This window comes from Scyliorhinus torazame, chromosome 12 (assembly GCF_047496885.1).
Source record: "Scyliorhinus torazame isolate Kashiwa2021f chromosome 12, sScyTor2.1, whole genome shotgun sequence".
Classification (NCBI taxonomy): domain Eukaryota; kingdom Metazoa; phylum Chordata; class Chondrichthyes; order Carcharhiniformes; family Scyliorhinidae; genus Scyliorhinus; species Scyliorhinus torazame.
The window spans coordinates 75,240,415-75,257,382 of record NC_092718.1 but is presented as its reverse complement, the minus strand read 5'-3'; the positions used below and the strand labels follow the sequence as shown (position 1 = coordinate 75,257,382).

Here is a 16,968-nt window from a genome sequence, read left to right as displayed (position 1 = left end):
CTTACAAAGCTCCTAGGGACAGGGTAGAGGGAGGTCAGGCAGCAACTGATCGACTCCATCCTGATGGTCAACAGAAAATGCTCCGAGGCCCAGACCGCAGAGTTTCTAGCGGAGAGGAAAAAGCTGCAAATGAACTTTAACCTGCTCTCCACCTGGAAGGCAGTGCACTAACTCCGCCAGGCACGGGGGACCTTTCATCAGCATGGAGAGAAGGCTGGCCGCCTGTTTGCTCACCAGCCGAGAAAGCAGGCAAACACGAGAGAAATAGCCAAAGTAAAGGATAGCAGAGGCAGACTGGTAGCCGAACCAAAAAAGATCAACAAAGAGTTTGAGGCCTTCTACTGGGGACTGTACACCTCTGAGCCCCCCGACAGGGACTCGGGAATTAAACAGTTTCTCGATGGACTGAACATGCCAGTCGTGGGGGACAATAGGTGGAGGGAGTTGGAAGCACCAATAGGACTGGGGAGGTCAAGGAGAATATCAGCACCAGGCAGGCGGGGAAGGAGCCGGGACCCGATGAGTTCCCTGCGGACTTCTATTAAAAATTCGCACCAGCTCTGGCCCTGCACCTAGGGGAGATGTTCGCAGACTCGCTAGCGAGGGAGGGGCTCTCGGACTCCAACGTTAACACAGGCCATGATATCGCTGATACCCAAAAAAGACAAAGACCTGACGGAATGCGGATCATACAGACCCATTTCGCTGCTCAACATAGATGTGAAAATACTCGTGAAAGTCCTGGCCAAGAGACTGGAGAACTGCATACCAGAGATGGTTGCAGAGGACCAGACGGGCTTTGTCAAGGATAGACAGATAAACCCCCCAGGGAAGAGACAATCAGAGGTGATCATTTCCCTGGATGCAGAACAGGCCTTTGACAGAGCTGAATGGAAGTACCTCATCGAGGTACTGGAGCAGTTTGGGCTCGGGACGGGGTTCACCTCGTGGGTGAAACTCTTGTACAACCCCCTAAGGCAAGCGTTCGTACCAACACCACCAGCTCTGAATATTTCCAGCTGCACAGAGGCACAAGGCAGGGATGCCCACTATCCCCACTCCTGTTCGCCCTGGCAACTGAACCCCTGGTGATCGCTTGGTGAAACCCGAGAGGCTGGAGGGGAATCCGAAGAGGAGGCAGACAGAGTCTCACTCTATTCGGATGATCTGCTCCTCTATATCTCGGCCCGCAGAATGGCTTGATGGTAATCATGAAGCTCCTGGAAGTTTGGGGACTTCTCGGGCTACAAAGGCTACGCAAGGCTAAGCCTCATGCAGTTTAAAGTGGTGCACAGAGTGCACCTAATCAGAACCCGAATGAACAGATTCTCTCCGAAGGCGAAGGACAAGTATGAACGGTGCCAGGGAGGCCCGACCAACCACGCCCACATGTTCTGGGCCTTCCCCAGACTTGTCGGGTTCTGGACAGCCTTCTTTGAGGCGATGTCCAAGGTTGGGGGGTGAGGGTGGGGCCATGCCAGAGAGTGGCAGTCTTCGGGGTGTCAGACCAGCCAGAACTACATATGGGGAAGAGGCTGAAGCTCCTGCTTTTGCTTCCTTAATTGCACACCGGAGAATCCTGCTCGGCTGGCGATTAGCAGCACCACCCACAGCTGCAGAATGGCTGGGACGCCGGTCAGAATGTCTCCACGTGGAGAAGATCAAATACACCAGCCGAGGGCTTCCACAAAGCGTGGGGGCCATTCATCAGCTTGTTCCAAGACCTGTTCGAACCAATAGCAAATATGAAGGGAGGGGGACCAATGAGGGTAGACAAGATCACACAGAACAGATAGGAACAAGGGGTGGGATAGCAAGGAAGGAACCCAAGGAAATATCAGATGGGGAACATGGGAATAGAGTGAGGGGAGCAGAGAGCCCCCTGCAACAAAGCCAGAGGGGCAACAGCAACAATTACAAAATGAAAGAAAGACTACAACACCCATGGCGGAGGGGGGGGGGGGGGGGGGGGGGGGGGGAGGAGGAGGAGGAGGAGGAGGAGGAGGAGGAGGAGGAGGCCGACAGAAGGGGAACATGTAAATTGCACATAAGTACCGTCTCATTCTGTAAATATGAAGTGTTTTATATGTCTAATTGTTAAAATTGGAATTCCCTCCCTCACTCCCTGGGATCAATGGACAGTGATCAGGAGAAGGAACCCTGATTGATTTTATCTGGTCCCAAGAGCACTGGCAACATTCAGGGAGCAGAGCAGGATTGCTGGCTGCGCCTAGGCAGCTGGTCGTCTGTCTTCAGCACACACACAGCTGCAGGTTACAGTGAGGACACGCATTCGAATTTCACTGTGCTATTCCCTCCTGCTGACACTCCCAATTGTTTGTCAGCTATCTAAATTGTTTTTCACCTTCCCATTTGTTAATCTGTAGCTCACTTCCTCCCAGTCCAGCGCATGCTAAAATTAGACTTGCATCATCGTGAGATTTAAAACGTGACAGAACAGGAAATGAAGCAAATGGAGCAGACTCAGATCAGACATAGCAATGCGAGTGTTAGCAGGTTGTCTGCCTGCATGGTCAAAGTTCAATATCTCAAATTAACCCCTCGCTCTCACTCAAAAACAGACCTGAAAACCTGGAGTTATACAGTGACAGACCTGCCACACCAATACTGTACCCAGTGTTATACAGTGACAGATCTACCCCACCAGTGCCGTACACAAGTATTATACAGTGACAGACCTGTCCCACCAGTGCTGCACCCCAGTGTTATAGTGACAGACCTGTCCCCAACAGTCCTGTACCCCAGTGTTATACAGTGACAGACCTGCCACACCAGTACTGTACCCCAGTTTTATCCAGTGACAGACCTACCGCACCAGTGCTGTACCCGTGTTATAGTGACAGACCTGTCCACACCAGTGCTGTACCCCAGTGTTACACAGTGACAGACCTACCGCACCAGTGCTGTACCCCAGTGTTACACAGTGACAGACCTGTCCCACCAGTGCTGCACCCCAGTGTTATAGTGACAGACCTGTCCCCAACAGTACTGTACCCCAGTGTTATACAGTGACAGACCTGTCCCCTGCAGTACTATACAGTGATGTGGTGATGCCGGCGTTGGACTGGGGTGAGCACAGTAAGAAGTCTTACAACACCAGGTTAAAGTCCAACAGGTTTGTTTCAAACACTAGCTTTCGGAGCGCTGCTCCTTCCTCAGGTGAATGAAGAGGTAGGTTCCAGAAACATATATATAGACAAAGTCAAAGAAACAACACAATGCTTAGAATGCGAGCATTTGCAGTTAATTAAGTGTTTACAGATTCAGAGATAGGGGTAACACCTCTTTAACCTGGGGTAGATAAGGCAACCGGCAGCAGTGCCTTGTCCATCTCAAAGAAGTCAATCCGGAAGTACACCCGGTGCAACTGTGAAAAGTACGAAAACTCCTATGCCCTCGGCCACCCAAACCTCCATGGGTCCGCCGCCTGCCCCCCCCCCCCCCTCCCCCAAAGGGCTCCATGACCCCCGCAACTCTCTCGCCACCGCCGACACCCTCGATGACTTAAGGCCCGAGCGTTCCAAACTCGGAACGAAGACCGTGTTGAAATCAACCCCCATAACCTGTCTATACGTGTCCAAGTCTAACATTCACCTCAAAGTCCACGTAGTCTCAATTCGGAGCATAAACATTCACCAGGATGACCGATATCCCAACTTCCCACCCCCCACCCCCCACCCGATCAGCCACAATGCTCCACAAAGCTATTCTCTTATTAACCAACACCGCCACCCCCCTTGCATTCATGCCTAACCATGAGTGGAACACCTGCCCCACCCACCCTTCCTCAGCCTCATCTAATCCCCCAACTTCAGTGCGTCTCCTACAATGTCCGCCTTCAAGCTCTTCAAGTGAGCAAAAACATGCGGCCGTTTAACCAGCCCATTCAAACCTCACACGTTCCACATGACCAGCCTGGTCACTGGGGTGTCCTCACCACCCCCCCCTGCCGATCAGCCATACCACTTTTAAAGCCAGCCCCTGTCCTGCGTCACGTGGCCTCCAGACCCGCCCCCAGATATCCGCTGCCATCTCTCCCTTCCCAGCTGCGCCACACCAACCATACCGATGTCAGCTACCCCCCCCTCCCCCCCCACAACAACCAAATAAAGAACCAACCCATTCCACCCTACCCCCACACCTTCCTCCTGGCAACCCCCCACTTCACTCCCATTAACTAGTCTGCCCAGCTAGCATGGTGGCCCCCGCCCAAGGCCTCTGACCTTCCCTCACCCTCCCTTCATTCCTCCCAACCACCAACAAACAAAGAGAAACAAAAGGCACACTCACCATCAATGCTTTCCCCTACGTAACCAGCCCCAATTCATCCACCCAATATGCCCCATAATTTACACAAAACTCCTCTCCAAAGTTCAATGCCCTCACACTCAAAGAACAAAGAACAAAGAAATGTACAGCACAGGAACAGGCCCTTCGGCCCTCCAAGCCCATGCCGACCATGCTGCCCGACTAAACTACACTCTTCTACACTTCCTGGGTCCATATCCTTCTATTCCCATCCTATTCATGTATTTGTCAAGATGCCCCTTAAATGTCACTACCGTCCCTGCTTCCACCACCTCCTCCGGTAGCGAGTTCCAGGCACCCACTACCCTCTGCGTAAAAAACTTGCCTCGTACATCTACTCTAAACCTTGCCCCTCTCACCTTAAACCTATGCCCCCTAATAATTGACCCCTCTACCCTGGGGAAAAGCCTCTGACTATCCACTCTGTCTATGCCCCTCATAATTTTGTAGACCTCTATCAGGTCTCCCCTCAACCTCCTTCGTTCCAGTGAGAACAAACTGAGTTTATTCAACCGCTCCTCATAGCTAATGCCCTCCATACCAGGCAACATTCTGGTAAATCTCTTCTGCACCCTCTCTAAAGCCTCCACATCCTTCTGGTAGTGTGGCGACCAGAATTGAACACTATACTCCAAGTGTGGCCTATCTAAGGTTCTATACAGCTGTAACATGACTTGCCAATTCTTATACTCAATGCCCCGGCCAATGAAGGCAAGCATGCCGTATGCCTTCTTGACTACCTTCTCCACCTGTGTTGCCCCTTTCAATGACCTGTGGACCTGTACTCCTAGATCTCTTTGACTTTCAATACTCTTGAGGGTTCTACCATTCACTGTATATTCCCTACCTGCATTAGACCTTCCAAAATGCATTACCTCACATTTGTCCGGATTAAACTCCATCTGCCATCTCTCCGCCCAAGTCTCCAAACAATCTAAATCCTGCTGTATCCTCCGACAGTCCTCATCGCTATCCGCAATTCCACCAACCTTTGTGTCGTCTGCAAACTTACTAATCAGACCAGTTACATTTTCCTCCAAATCATTTATATATACTGCAAAGGTCCCAGCACTGATCCCTGTGGAACACCACTGGTCACAGCCCTCCAATTAGAAAAGCATCCTTCCATTGCTACTCTCTGCCTTCTATGGCCTAGCCAGTTCTGTATCCACCTTGCCAGCTCACCCCTGATCCCGTGTGACTTCACCTTTTGTACTAGTCTACCATGAGAGACCTTGTCAAAGGCCTTACTGAAGTCCATATCGACAACATCCACTGTCCTACCTGCATCAATCATCTTAGTGACCTCCTCGAAAAACTCTATCAAGTTAGTGAGACACGACCTTCCCTTCACAAAACCGTGCTGCCTCTCACTAATACGTCCATTTGCTTCCAAATGGGAGTAGATCCTGTCTCGAAGAATTCTCTCCAGTAATTTCCCTACCACTGAAGTAAGGCTCACCGGCCTGTAGTTCCCGGGATTATCCTTGCTACCCTTCTTAAACAGAGGAACAACATTGGCTATTCTCCAGTCCTCCGGGACATCCCCTGAAGACAGCGAGGATCCAAAGATTTCTGTCAAGGCCCCAGCAATTTCCTCTCCAGCCTCCTTCAGTATTCTGGGGTAGATCCCATCAGGCCCTGGGGACTTATCTACCTTAATATTTTTTAAGACACCCAACACCTCGTCTTTTTGGATCACAATGTGACCCAGGCTATCTACACCCCCTTCTCCAGACTCAACATCTACCAATTCCTTCTCTTTGGTGAATACTGATGCAAAGTATTCATTTAGTACCTCACCCATTTCCTCTGGCTCCACACATAGATTCCCTTGCCTACTCCTCCCAGTCCATCGCCTCCTCTGGTGAGTCAAAATAAAATTCCTGCTTTTGATGCACCACCCACAAGCAGGCAAGGTACAAAACGCCAAACGTCACCACTGCTTGGCCAGTTCTGCACCCAGGTATTGGTAAATCCTCAGCGAACTCCCCACCCAGGTGCATTTCTTGGTCTGCCTCGCCCACCTCAGGATCTTTTCTTTATCCAGGAACCGATGCAGCCTCATCATCATTGCCCTTAACGGTTTCCCCCACCTGCAGCCTGCTCCTCAGTCCCCTGTGTGCCCGATCCACCTCGAGGAGCCGGTCAAAGGCCCCCTCCGCTATCGTTTCTCCAGCATGCTTGCCACAAGCTTGGCGGCCTCGGCACCTTTGAGGCCTTCAGGCATCCCTACAATCCGCAGGTTTTGCCTCCTGGAGGGTTCTCCAGGTCCTCCAATTTCTCTTGCAGTCTTTTCTGGCTGCTCATCACCATCTCCACCTCCAGCAAGGTCAGCATGTCCTCATGCTCCACCACCGACTCCTCCAACTTCTGGATCGTCAGGCCCTGAGCCTCCTGCCTCTGCTACACCCGCTCGAGTGGCTCCACCATCTTGGCCAAATCCCCTACGACCTCTTTCTTCTGCTGCTGCAATTTGCCATTTAGGAACTCCACCAGCTGCTGTTGGCCACTGGGAGGACAGCGCTGCCCACTTGCCCTCCGCCATCTTCACATGTGTCACAACACAAAAACTTTCCTCCCCCAACAACACACTCTTCCTCATGGCACTCCTCATCTGCTGATTCATACATCCACCTCACCAGAGGAGTATTATCTTCCCACGGCACTCATACACCTTTGCCCTCAAAATGCACAATACTTGGGTCGGGAAATGACCGAAAAAAATCCACCTCGAGTGGGAGCCACCAAATGTGCGACCACTCACTCCATGGCCACCACCGAATGTCAGTGCTCCTTCAGTACTGACCATCTGACAATGCAGCACTCCCTCGGTACTCACCATCTGACAGTGCAGCACTCCCTCAGTACTGACCCTCTGACAATGCAGCACTCCCTCAGTACTGACCCTCTGACAGTGCAGCACTCCCTCAGTACTGACCATCTGACAATGCAGTGATACCTCAGTACTGGCCATCTGACAGTGCAGCACTCCCTCAGTACTGACCCTCTGACAGTGCAGCACTCCCTCAGCACTGACCATCTGTCAATGAAGCGCTCCCTCAGCACTGACCATCTGACATTGCATTGCTCCCTCTGTTCTGAGGCTCTCTGACAGTGCAGCACACCTTCAGTACTAACCCTCCATCAGTTTACCGTCGCTCAGCACTGACCCTCTGACAGTGCAGCACTCCCTCAGTGCTGATCCTCGACAGTGCAGGATCGCTCAGTACTGATCCTCCAACAGTAGAGCACCCCCTGAGTAATAACCCTCCGACAGTGTAGCGCTCCGTCTGTACTGACCCTCGACAGTGCAGCGCACCTTTAGTACTGACTCTCCAATTGTGCAGCACTCCCTCATCATTGACCCTCCAACAGTGCAGCATTCCCTCAGTACTGACCTCCAACAGTGGAGCACTCCCTCAGTACTGACCGTCCGACAATGCAGGACTCCCTCAGTAAAGTTGCTGTAGTCCCAGATGACCATAGGCTGCTGTCCCTTTGACGGGAGAGTTGACTGGTGGTGACTTAACCTGACGGCCACCACACCTCAGGCGAGCAACAAGGATCAGAAGGCGGTGCCTTCATCAATAACCTCAGCCGGTATGGGAATTGAACCTGCGCTGTTGGCCTCACTCTGCATCACAAATCAGCTACCCAGCCAACTGAGCTAAACCGGTCTCCAACTCCCTCAGTACTCACCCTCTGACAGTGCAGAACTCCCTTAATTTTGACCCTCTGGGCAGCAGTGGCGCAGTGGGTTAGCCCTGCAGCCTCACGGCGCCGAGTTCCCAGGTTCGATCCCGGCTCTGGGTCACTGTCCGTGCACATTCTCCCCGTGTTTGCGTGGGTTTCGCCCCCACAACCCAAAGATGTGCAGGGTAGGTGGATTGGCCACTCTAAATTACCCCTTAATTGGAAAAAATGGATTGGGTACTCTAAAGTAAAAATTTTTTTAAAGTTCTGACCCTCTGACAGTGCAGAACTCCCTTAATTCTGACCCTCTGACAGTGCAGCACTCCCTCAGTACTGACCCTCTGACAGTGCAGCACTCCTCAGTACTGACCCTCAGACAGTGCAGCTCTCCCTCAGTACTGACCCTCTGACAGTGCAGCACTCCCTCAGTACTGACCCTCTGACAGTGCAGCACTCCTCAGTACTGACCCTCAGACAGTGCAGCTCTCCCTCAGTACTGCTCCTCTAACAGTGCAGCACTCCCTCAGTACTGACGCTTGAACAGTGCAGCACTCCCTCAGTACTGACCCTCCAACAGTGCAGCGCTCCCTCAGTACTGACGCTTGAACAGTGCAGCACTCCCTCCGTACTGACCCTCCGACAGTGCAGCGCTCCCTCAGTCCTGACCCTCCGACAGTGCAGCACTCTCTCAGTACTGACCCTCCGACAGTGCAGCATTCCTTCAGTACTGACACAGAGGATTGTCGGCCTGGACAATACAGTCAAGCCTCTGTCGTTGGCCCTCAAGACATTTCCCTCTGACTCAAGAATCAAGGAGGCAACGCATTAAATTCACAGGCCGAGGCCAACGCGGGAGTCTCAAGAGCAGCAAATGTGAAGTGCTAAAACATTGCAGTTAAATCAACAAATGTAGAACTGAACCTGGGTTTTGACGACCTTGCTCCATCAGAAAGAAAAAATACACTTACTCTTCTGTGAGCGGAGGGCTAATCGTAGTGGGCTGGTCAGGGTCTCATCATCGGACACAAAACCAGTAAATTCTTCACTCTAAAGCCGAGGAAGGAGAGAGAGAGAGAAAGAAAGTGAGAGAGAAAAAAAATCACTTTGAACTTGTTCAACAACTTAACACCTTGACGAATTAACCAGACAGCCAGGGTTGTGCTTACTCATTTCTACCGCGAGGGGGGAATGCGGAAGGTGCTCCTGCGCGGGAGTGGGAATGCGGGAGACACGTCCACGCGGGAGTGGGAATGCGGGAGGCGCACCCACGCGGGAGTGGGAATGCGGGAGGCGCGCCCACGCGGGAGTGAAAATCCGGGAGGTGCGATCACGTGGGAGTGGGATTGCGGGTGGTGCTCCCGTGCGGGAGTGGGAATGGGAATGTGGGAGGCTCTCCCGCGCGGGAGTGGGAATGTGGGAGGCGCTCCCGCACGGGAGTGGGAATGCGGGAGTGGGAATGCGGGAGGCGCTCCAGCGCGGGTGTGGGAATGCGGGAGGCGCTCCCGCGCGGGAGTGGGAATGCGGGAGGGGATCCCGCACGGGAGTGTGAATGCGGGAGGCGCGCCCGCGCTGGAGTGGGAATGCGGGAGGTGCTCCCGCGCAGGTGGGAATGTGGGAAGCGCGGGAGCGAATGTGGGAAGCGCTCCTGCGCGGGGCGAATGTGGGAAGCGGTCCCGGGCGGGGCGAATGTGGGAAGCGGTCCCGCGCGGGGCGAATGTGGGAAGCGGTCCCGCGCGGGGCGAATGTGGGAAGCGGTCCCGCGCGGGGCGAATGTGGGAAGCGGTCCCGCGCGGGGCGAATGTGGGAAGCGGTCCTGCGCGGGGCGAATGTGGGAAGCGGTCCCGCGTGGGGCGAATGTGGGAAGCGTTCCTGCGCGGGGCGAATGTGGGAAGCGCTCCCACGCGGGCGAATGTGGGAAGCGCTCCTGCGGGGTAGGGAATGTGGGAAGCTCTCCCGCCAGGGGAGAATGTGGGACACGTCCCCACAGGGGCAATATGGGGAGTGCTTCAGTGGGTTGAATGTGGGATACGCTCCAGCGGAGGGAATTATGGGACACGCTCCCATGCGCTCCAACAGGGAGGGGTAGAATGTGGGATTTGCTCCGACAGGGAGTGCAGAGAATTTGGTGATGGGGCTGGAATACCAGCATGGAGCAGATTCTTTGCTGTCAAGTCAGTATAACAATTACAAAGAACAAAGAACAAAGAAAAGTACAGCTCAGGAACAGGCCCTTCGGCCCTCCAAGCCCGTGCCGACCATGCTGCCTGACCAAACTACAATCTTCTACACTTCCTGGGTCCGTATCCCTCTATTCCCATCCTATTCATGTACTTGTCAAGATGCCCCTTAAATGTCACTATTGTCCCTGCTTCCACCACCTCCTCCGGCAGCGAGTTCCAGGCACCCACTACCCTTTGTGTAAAGAACTTGCCTCGTACATCTACTCTAAACCTTGCCCCTCGCACCTTAAACCTATGTCCCCTAGTAAATGACCCCTCTACCCTGGGGAAAAGCCTCTGACTATCCACTCTGTCTATGCCCCTCAGAATTTTGTAGACCTCTATCAGGTCGCCCCTCAACCTCCGTCATTCCAGTGAGAACAAACCGAGTTTATTCAACCACTCCTCATAGCTAATTACGTGCAACTTTCCCGCCGAGGTATTTAGCAATCAGACTCCAGGGTGCTGAATGGGCCTCCTCCTGTTCCTGTATGACAGCTTGAGGGGCTGAATCGGCCTCCTCCTGTTCCTGTGTAACAGGCTCAGGATGTATCAGGAGGGAGTGCTTGTGCGGTAATACAGGGTGCATTGGCTTGTAGTTACAATCGTCAGGGATTCCCAGTGGTTGCGAGTGAATGGATTTAGTGTTTGTCAGCAGATTACATGGCCTTGGGGCATCTGGTTGGGTGTTGGCAGTGGAGTAACTTAAATTGGCTATCGGATGCCACACACCATAACTATCGTTGCTTGTGGTCTGTGATAAGATGACAGCTCCGGCTTTACTCTGGGAGTGTCAGTTTGGGACCTGAAAAACGCTTCCACTTATACCGAAATAGGGACATCCTTTCCCCAGCAACGTCACCCCCCTCAGAGCGTCCCCAAGCAGCTCGCAGCCAATGATGGCTGTGAAGTTACCGTTGCAATATGGGAAACGCAGATGACAAACAGCGCACAAGATCCCAAAGACAGCAATGTGGGAACGACCTCAGAACATCTGTTTCTCGAATTGCTCCCGGTATCAGTCAGTAGCAGATGTTGGTTGAGGGAAAACTATTGGCCACGGGACACTGCAGTGAACTATTCCTCTCCTTCCACCCCCTCACAGCGCCCCTTCAAATAATGGCTGTGGGATCTCTAATATACACCCAATAGGGAAGGCTGGGGTCTCAGCTTAATCTCTCATCTGAAAGACAGCCTCTCCAACAGTGCAGCACTCCCTCAGTACTGACACTACTATACTGCAGCTCTCCATCAGTACCAACACTCTCAATGCAGCACTCCCTCAGTACTGACCCCCCGACAGTGCAGCGCTCCCCCAGCAACGACCCTCTGACAGTGCAGCACTCCCTCAGTACTGACACAATGACAGTGCAGCACTTCCTCAGTACTGACCCCCTGACCATGCCGCACATCCTCAGTACTGACACAATGACAATACAATGCTCCCTCAGTACTGGCCCTCTGACTGCGCAGCACACCCTCAGTACTGACCCTCCACACTGCAGCACTCCCTCAGTTCTGACCCTCCGACAGTGCAACACTCCCTCAGTACTGACACAATGACGGTGCGGCACTCCCTCAGGACTGACCTGCTGACACTGCGGCTCTCCCTCAGTACTGACCCTCCGACAGTGCAACACTCCCTCAGTACTGACACAATGACGGTGCGGCACTCCCTCAGAACTGACAGCCTGACAGTGCAGTGCCCCCTCAGTATTACCGCTCGGAGGGCAGCACGGTGGCGCAGTGGCTAGCATTGCTGCCTCACAGCGCCGAGGTCCCAGGTTCTATCCCGTCTCTGGGTCACTGTCCTTGTGGAGTTTGCATATTCTCCCCGTATTTGCGGGGGTTTTGCCCCCACAATCCAAAGATGTGCAGGGTAGATGGATTGGCCACTCTTAAGTTGCCTCTTAATTGGAAAAAATGAACTGGGTCCTCTAAATTTATTTTTTTAAAGTATTACAGTTCTGGCAGTGCGGCACTCCGTCAGTACTGACCCCCTGATAGTGCAGCACTCCCTCAGTACTGACCCCCTGATAGTGCAGCACTCCGTCAGTACTGACCTCCTGATAGTGCAGCACTCCCTCAGTACTGGTCCCCTGATAGTGCAGCACTCCCTCAGTGGTGATGCTCCAACAATGCAGCGCTCCCTCAGTACTGACCCCCTGACAGTGTGGTAGTCTGTTAGTACTAACCACACAGTGCAGTTCTCCCTCAGTACTCGGACAGTACAGTGCTAAGTCAGTACTGAACCTCTGACAGTTTAGCACTCACTCAGGACTGACATGCCGACAGTGAAACACAACCTCTGTACTGACCCTCCGACTATGCAGCACTCCCTCAGTACTGGCCATCTGACAGTGCAGCATTCTCTCAGTGCTGACCCTGCGACAGTGTAGCACTCCCTCAGTACTGACCCGAGCCCTCCCTCAGTACTGACACAATGACAATGCAATGCTCCCTCAGTACTTACTCAATGACAGTGCAGCGCTCCCTCAGTACTGACCCACTGACAGCGCAGCACTCCCTCAGTACTGACCTGCTGACACTGCAAATCTCCCTCAGTACTGACCCTCCGACACTGCAGCACTCCCTCAGTACTAACCCTCCGACATTGCAGCACTCCCTCAGTACTGACCCTCCGACACTGCAGCACTCCCTCAGTACTGACCCTCTGACAGTGCAGCACTCCCCCAGTACTGACCCTCTGACAGTGCAGCTCTCCCTCAGTACTGACCCTCCGACATTGCAGCACGCCCTCAGTACTGACCCTCCGACAGCGCAACACTCCCTCAGTACTGACACCATGACGGTGCAGCACTCCCTCAGTACTGACAGCCCGACAGTGCAGTGTTCCCTCAGTATTACAGTTCTGAGGGCAGCACGGTGGCGCAGTGGCTAGCATTGCTACCACATGGCGCCGAGGGTCCCAGGTTCGATCCCGGTTCTGGGTCACTGTCCATGTGGAGTTTACACATTCTCCCCGTGTTTGTGTGGGTTTCGCCCCCACAACCAAAATGTGTGCAGTGTAGGTGGATTGGCCATGCTACAATTGCCCCTTAACTGGAAAAAATGAATTGGATGATCTAAATTTATTTTTAAAATATATTACAGCTCTGGCAATGCAGCACTCACTCAGCACTGACCCTCTGACAGTGCAGCACTCCCTCAGTAATGATCCTCCAACACTGGCACTCCCTGAGAACTGACACCAACAGTGATCCCCTGACAGTGCGGCACTCCCTCAGTGGTGACGCTCCAACAGTGCTGCGCTCCCTCAGTAACAACCCTTCGACAGTGCAGCACTCCCTCAGTACTGACACAATGACAATGCAATGCTCCCTCAGTACTGACTCAATGACAGTGCAGCACTCCCTCAGTACTGACACAATGACAATACAATGCTCCCTCAGTACTGACTCAATGACAGTGCAGCACTCCCTCAGTACTGACCTGCTGCTCTCCCTCAGTACTGACCCTCCGACAGTGCAACATTCCCTCAGTACTGACACAACGACGGTGCGGCACTCCCTCAGGACTGACAGCCTGACAGTGCAGTGCCTCCTCAGTATTACCGCTCTGAGGGCAGCACGGTGGTGCAGTGGCTAGCATTGCTGCCTCATGGCGCCGGGGGTCCCAGGTTCTATCCCGGCTCTGGGTCACTGTCCATGTGGAGTTTGCACTTTCTCCCGGTATTTGCGCGGGTTTCACCCCCACAACCCAAAGACGTGCAGGGTAAACGGATTGGCCGCTCTTAAATTGCCCTTTAATTGGAAAAAATGAATTGGGTCCTCTAAATTTTTTTTTTTAAAGTATTACAGTTCTGGCAGTGCGGCACTCCGTCAGTACTGACCCCTTGATAGTGCAGCACTCCCTCAGTACTGACCTCCTGACAGTGCAGCGCTCCCTCAGTACTGACCCCCTGATAGTGCAGCACTCCCTCAGTACTGACCTCCTGACAGTGCAGCGCTCCCTCAGTACTGGCCCCCTGATAGTGCAGCACTCCCTCAGTACTGACCTCCTGACAGTGCAGCGCTCCCTCAGTACTGGCCCTCTGACAGTGCAGCACTCCCTCAGAGCTGACCTCCTGACAGTGCAGCGCTCCCTCAGTGCTGACCCTCTGATAGTGCAGCACTCCCTCAGTACTGACCTCCTGACAGTGCAGCGCTCGCTCAGTACTAACCCTCTGATAGTGCAGCTCTCTCTCAGTACTGACCCTCTGACAGTGCAGCACTCCCTCAGTACTGACCCTCTGACAGTGCAGCTCTCTCTCAGTACTGACCCTCTGATAGTGCAGCACTCCCTCAGTACTGACCTCCCGACAGTGCAGCGCTCCCTCAGTGCTGACCCTCTGATAGTGCAGCACTCCCTCAGTACTGCCCTCCTGACAGTGCAGCACCCGCTCAGAGCTGACCCCGACAGTGCAGCGCTCTCTCAATACTGGCCCCCTGACATTGCGGTAGTCTGTTAGTACTGTCCACACAGTGCAACGTCAGTACTGAACCTCGCAGTATCGATCACCCCATGGTGTGATCACCCCTAGTGTTGGTCACTCCCAGTATCCGCCACTGCCAGAGTATTGATCGCTCCCAGTATCAGCCACTCTCAGGGTACTGCTCGCTCCCAGTAGCAGCCATCCCCAGAGATGATCACTCCAGGTATCGATCACTCCCAGGGTATTATCAGTCACTCACAGGTTTTTGATCACTCCCAGGGTATTGGTCGCTCCCAGTATCGGTCACTCCCAGGGTATTGGTCGCTCCCAGTATCGGTCACTCCCAGGGTATTGGTTGCTCTCAAAATTAGTCACTCTCAGGGTGTTGCTCGCTCCCACTATCAGTCACTCAATGGTTACTGAGCGCTCACAGTATTGATCATTCCCAGGATAGTGATTGTAATGATAGGTATATTGACTGGGATGTAATGAGTTAACAAGGTAATGATAATGATTCTTACCACTAGAGGGAAACCCAGAACAGTCATATATATCATGTGACTCGGGGATTCTGGGATTAGAATATGATTAGATGATTAGGAGTTAAGAGTTAGGAGAGAGCTGGATAAGATAGTCAGGCATATAGAGCAGTTGTCTACTTGAGAGTTCTGCAAGTTAGAGAAAGCATAGTTTGATATAATAACCTTCTACTTTAGGAATGTGAGTGAATCTTAGTTAGTAGTGTAATAAATTTATAGTTTTGTTCATTAGCAAAGCTTTGTGTTGGATTTCCGGTTGCGGCTATGCGGAGCTAAGTCGCACATTCGGCGGCTCCCGCAAAAAACTGACTTTTGGGCTCTTTTCAGGGCCCCCAACGGCACTTTTTCAACATTTCCCGGTGTGGGAAGGAGTCTACAACAGTTCCCCGTCAGTATATGGCTTCAACTAGGAGAGGGGCGACAAAAAAGGTGGTGGTGGACCCGAAGGTGCGAGGGAAGGACAAAATGGCGGCGGGCGGAGACCAGGCAGCGTGGATGCAGTGGGCGGAGGAGCAGCAGGAGGGTATCCAGCGCTGCTTCAGAGAGATTAAAACGGACCTTCTAGAGTCGATGAAGGAGTCTATTGATAAGCTGCTGGAGACACAGCCGGCCCAGGGGTGGCGATCCGAGAGGCTCGACAAAAGATCTCTGACAATGAGGACGAGATCTTAGGCCTGGTGGTAAAGGTGGAGGCGCACGAGGCGCTCCACAAGAAATGGCAGGAGCGGTTCGAGGAGATGGAGAATCGGTCGAGTCGGAAGAATCTGAGGATTCTGGGCCTCCCGGAGGGGCTGGAGGGGCCAGACGTGGGGGCCTATGTGGTCACCATGTTGAACTCGCTGATGGGAGTGGGGTCCTTCCAGGGGCCCCTGGAGCTGGAAGGGGCCCATAGAGTGTTGGCGAGGAGGCCCAAGGCTAACGAGCCTCTGCGGATGGTGCTGGTGCGGTTCCATCGGTTCGTCGATCGGGGGTGTGTGCTCAGGTGGGCCAAGGAGGAGAGGAGCAGCAGGTGGGAGAACGCTGAGGTTCGGATATATCAGGGCTGGAGTGCGGAGGTGGCGAAGAGGAGGGCCGGGTACAATCGAGCGAAGGCGGTGCTGCACAAGAAGGGGGTGAAGTTTGGCATGCTGCAGCCGGTGCGACTGTGCGTTACCTACAAGGACCGGCACCATTATTTTGAGCCTCCGGAGGAGGCGTGGGCCTTTGTTCAGGCCGAGAAGTTGGACACAGATTGAGGGTCGGGACGGGCGATTGGGGACTGCGGTTGATATGCTATGTTTATTGTTGCTTCGAGGGGGGGTGCCTTTGTCTTGCTCCGGGTTTCTTTTCTTTGTTTATTCTCTTTTGGGTCAGTGAGGGTGGCTGGGGCGGGTTGGGCACCGTCTTGGTTGGGTTGGTCGGGGGGGCTCTTGGAGGTGAGATGGGGCCCCGCGGGGGAGGGGGAGGCCCGAGTCAGGGGTGAGGGGACCGGGCCTGTAAAAGGAGCTGCGTCAGAGGTGGCGGGGCCTGGTGGATGGAAAGTGCGGGCTTTCTCCCGTGCTGAAGACTGGAGGGGGCGGGGCCGGGGCGGGGAAGCGAGGGTTGTTTCCCGCGCTTAGAACAGAAGGGGGAGGGGGAGAGCCTATGGATGGGGACGGGAGAGGAGGGTGTGCCACACAATGGGAGGAGTCGAAGGAGAGGCGGGAGTGGCCGGGGTCAGCAGGAGTCAGCTGACTTGCGGAAGTGCAATGGGGGGAGTAAATCAGCTAGG

The 16,968-nt window shown here is 53.7% G+C and overlaps 1 protein-coding gene across 4 annotated transcripts in view; it reads right to left on the bottom strand.

Annotated features, from left to right (window-relative positions):
- LOC140386490 (histone-lysine N-methyltransferase 2B-like) overlaps positions 1 to 16,968 on the bottom strand; it is a 310,024-nt gene that overhangs the window by 268,867 nt on the left and 24,189 nt on the right. For all 4 annotated transcript variants that reach the window (XM_072468882.1, XM_072468880.1, XM_072468881.1 and 1 more), the window contains exon 2: positions 8,994 to 9,072. Coding sequence is in view for 3 of the 4 variants with exons in the window: in XM_072468880.1 (XP_072324981.1) it covers positions 8,994 to 9,072 (79 nt within the window). In the remaining variant the exon portion in view is untranslated. The remainder of the gene's footprint in view (positions 1 to 8,993; positions 9,073 to 16,968) is intronic.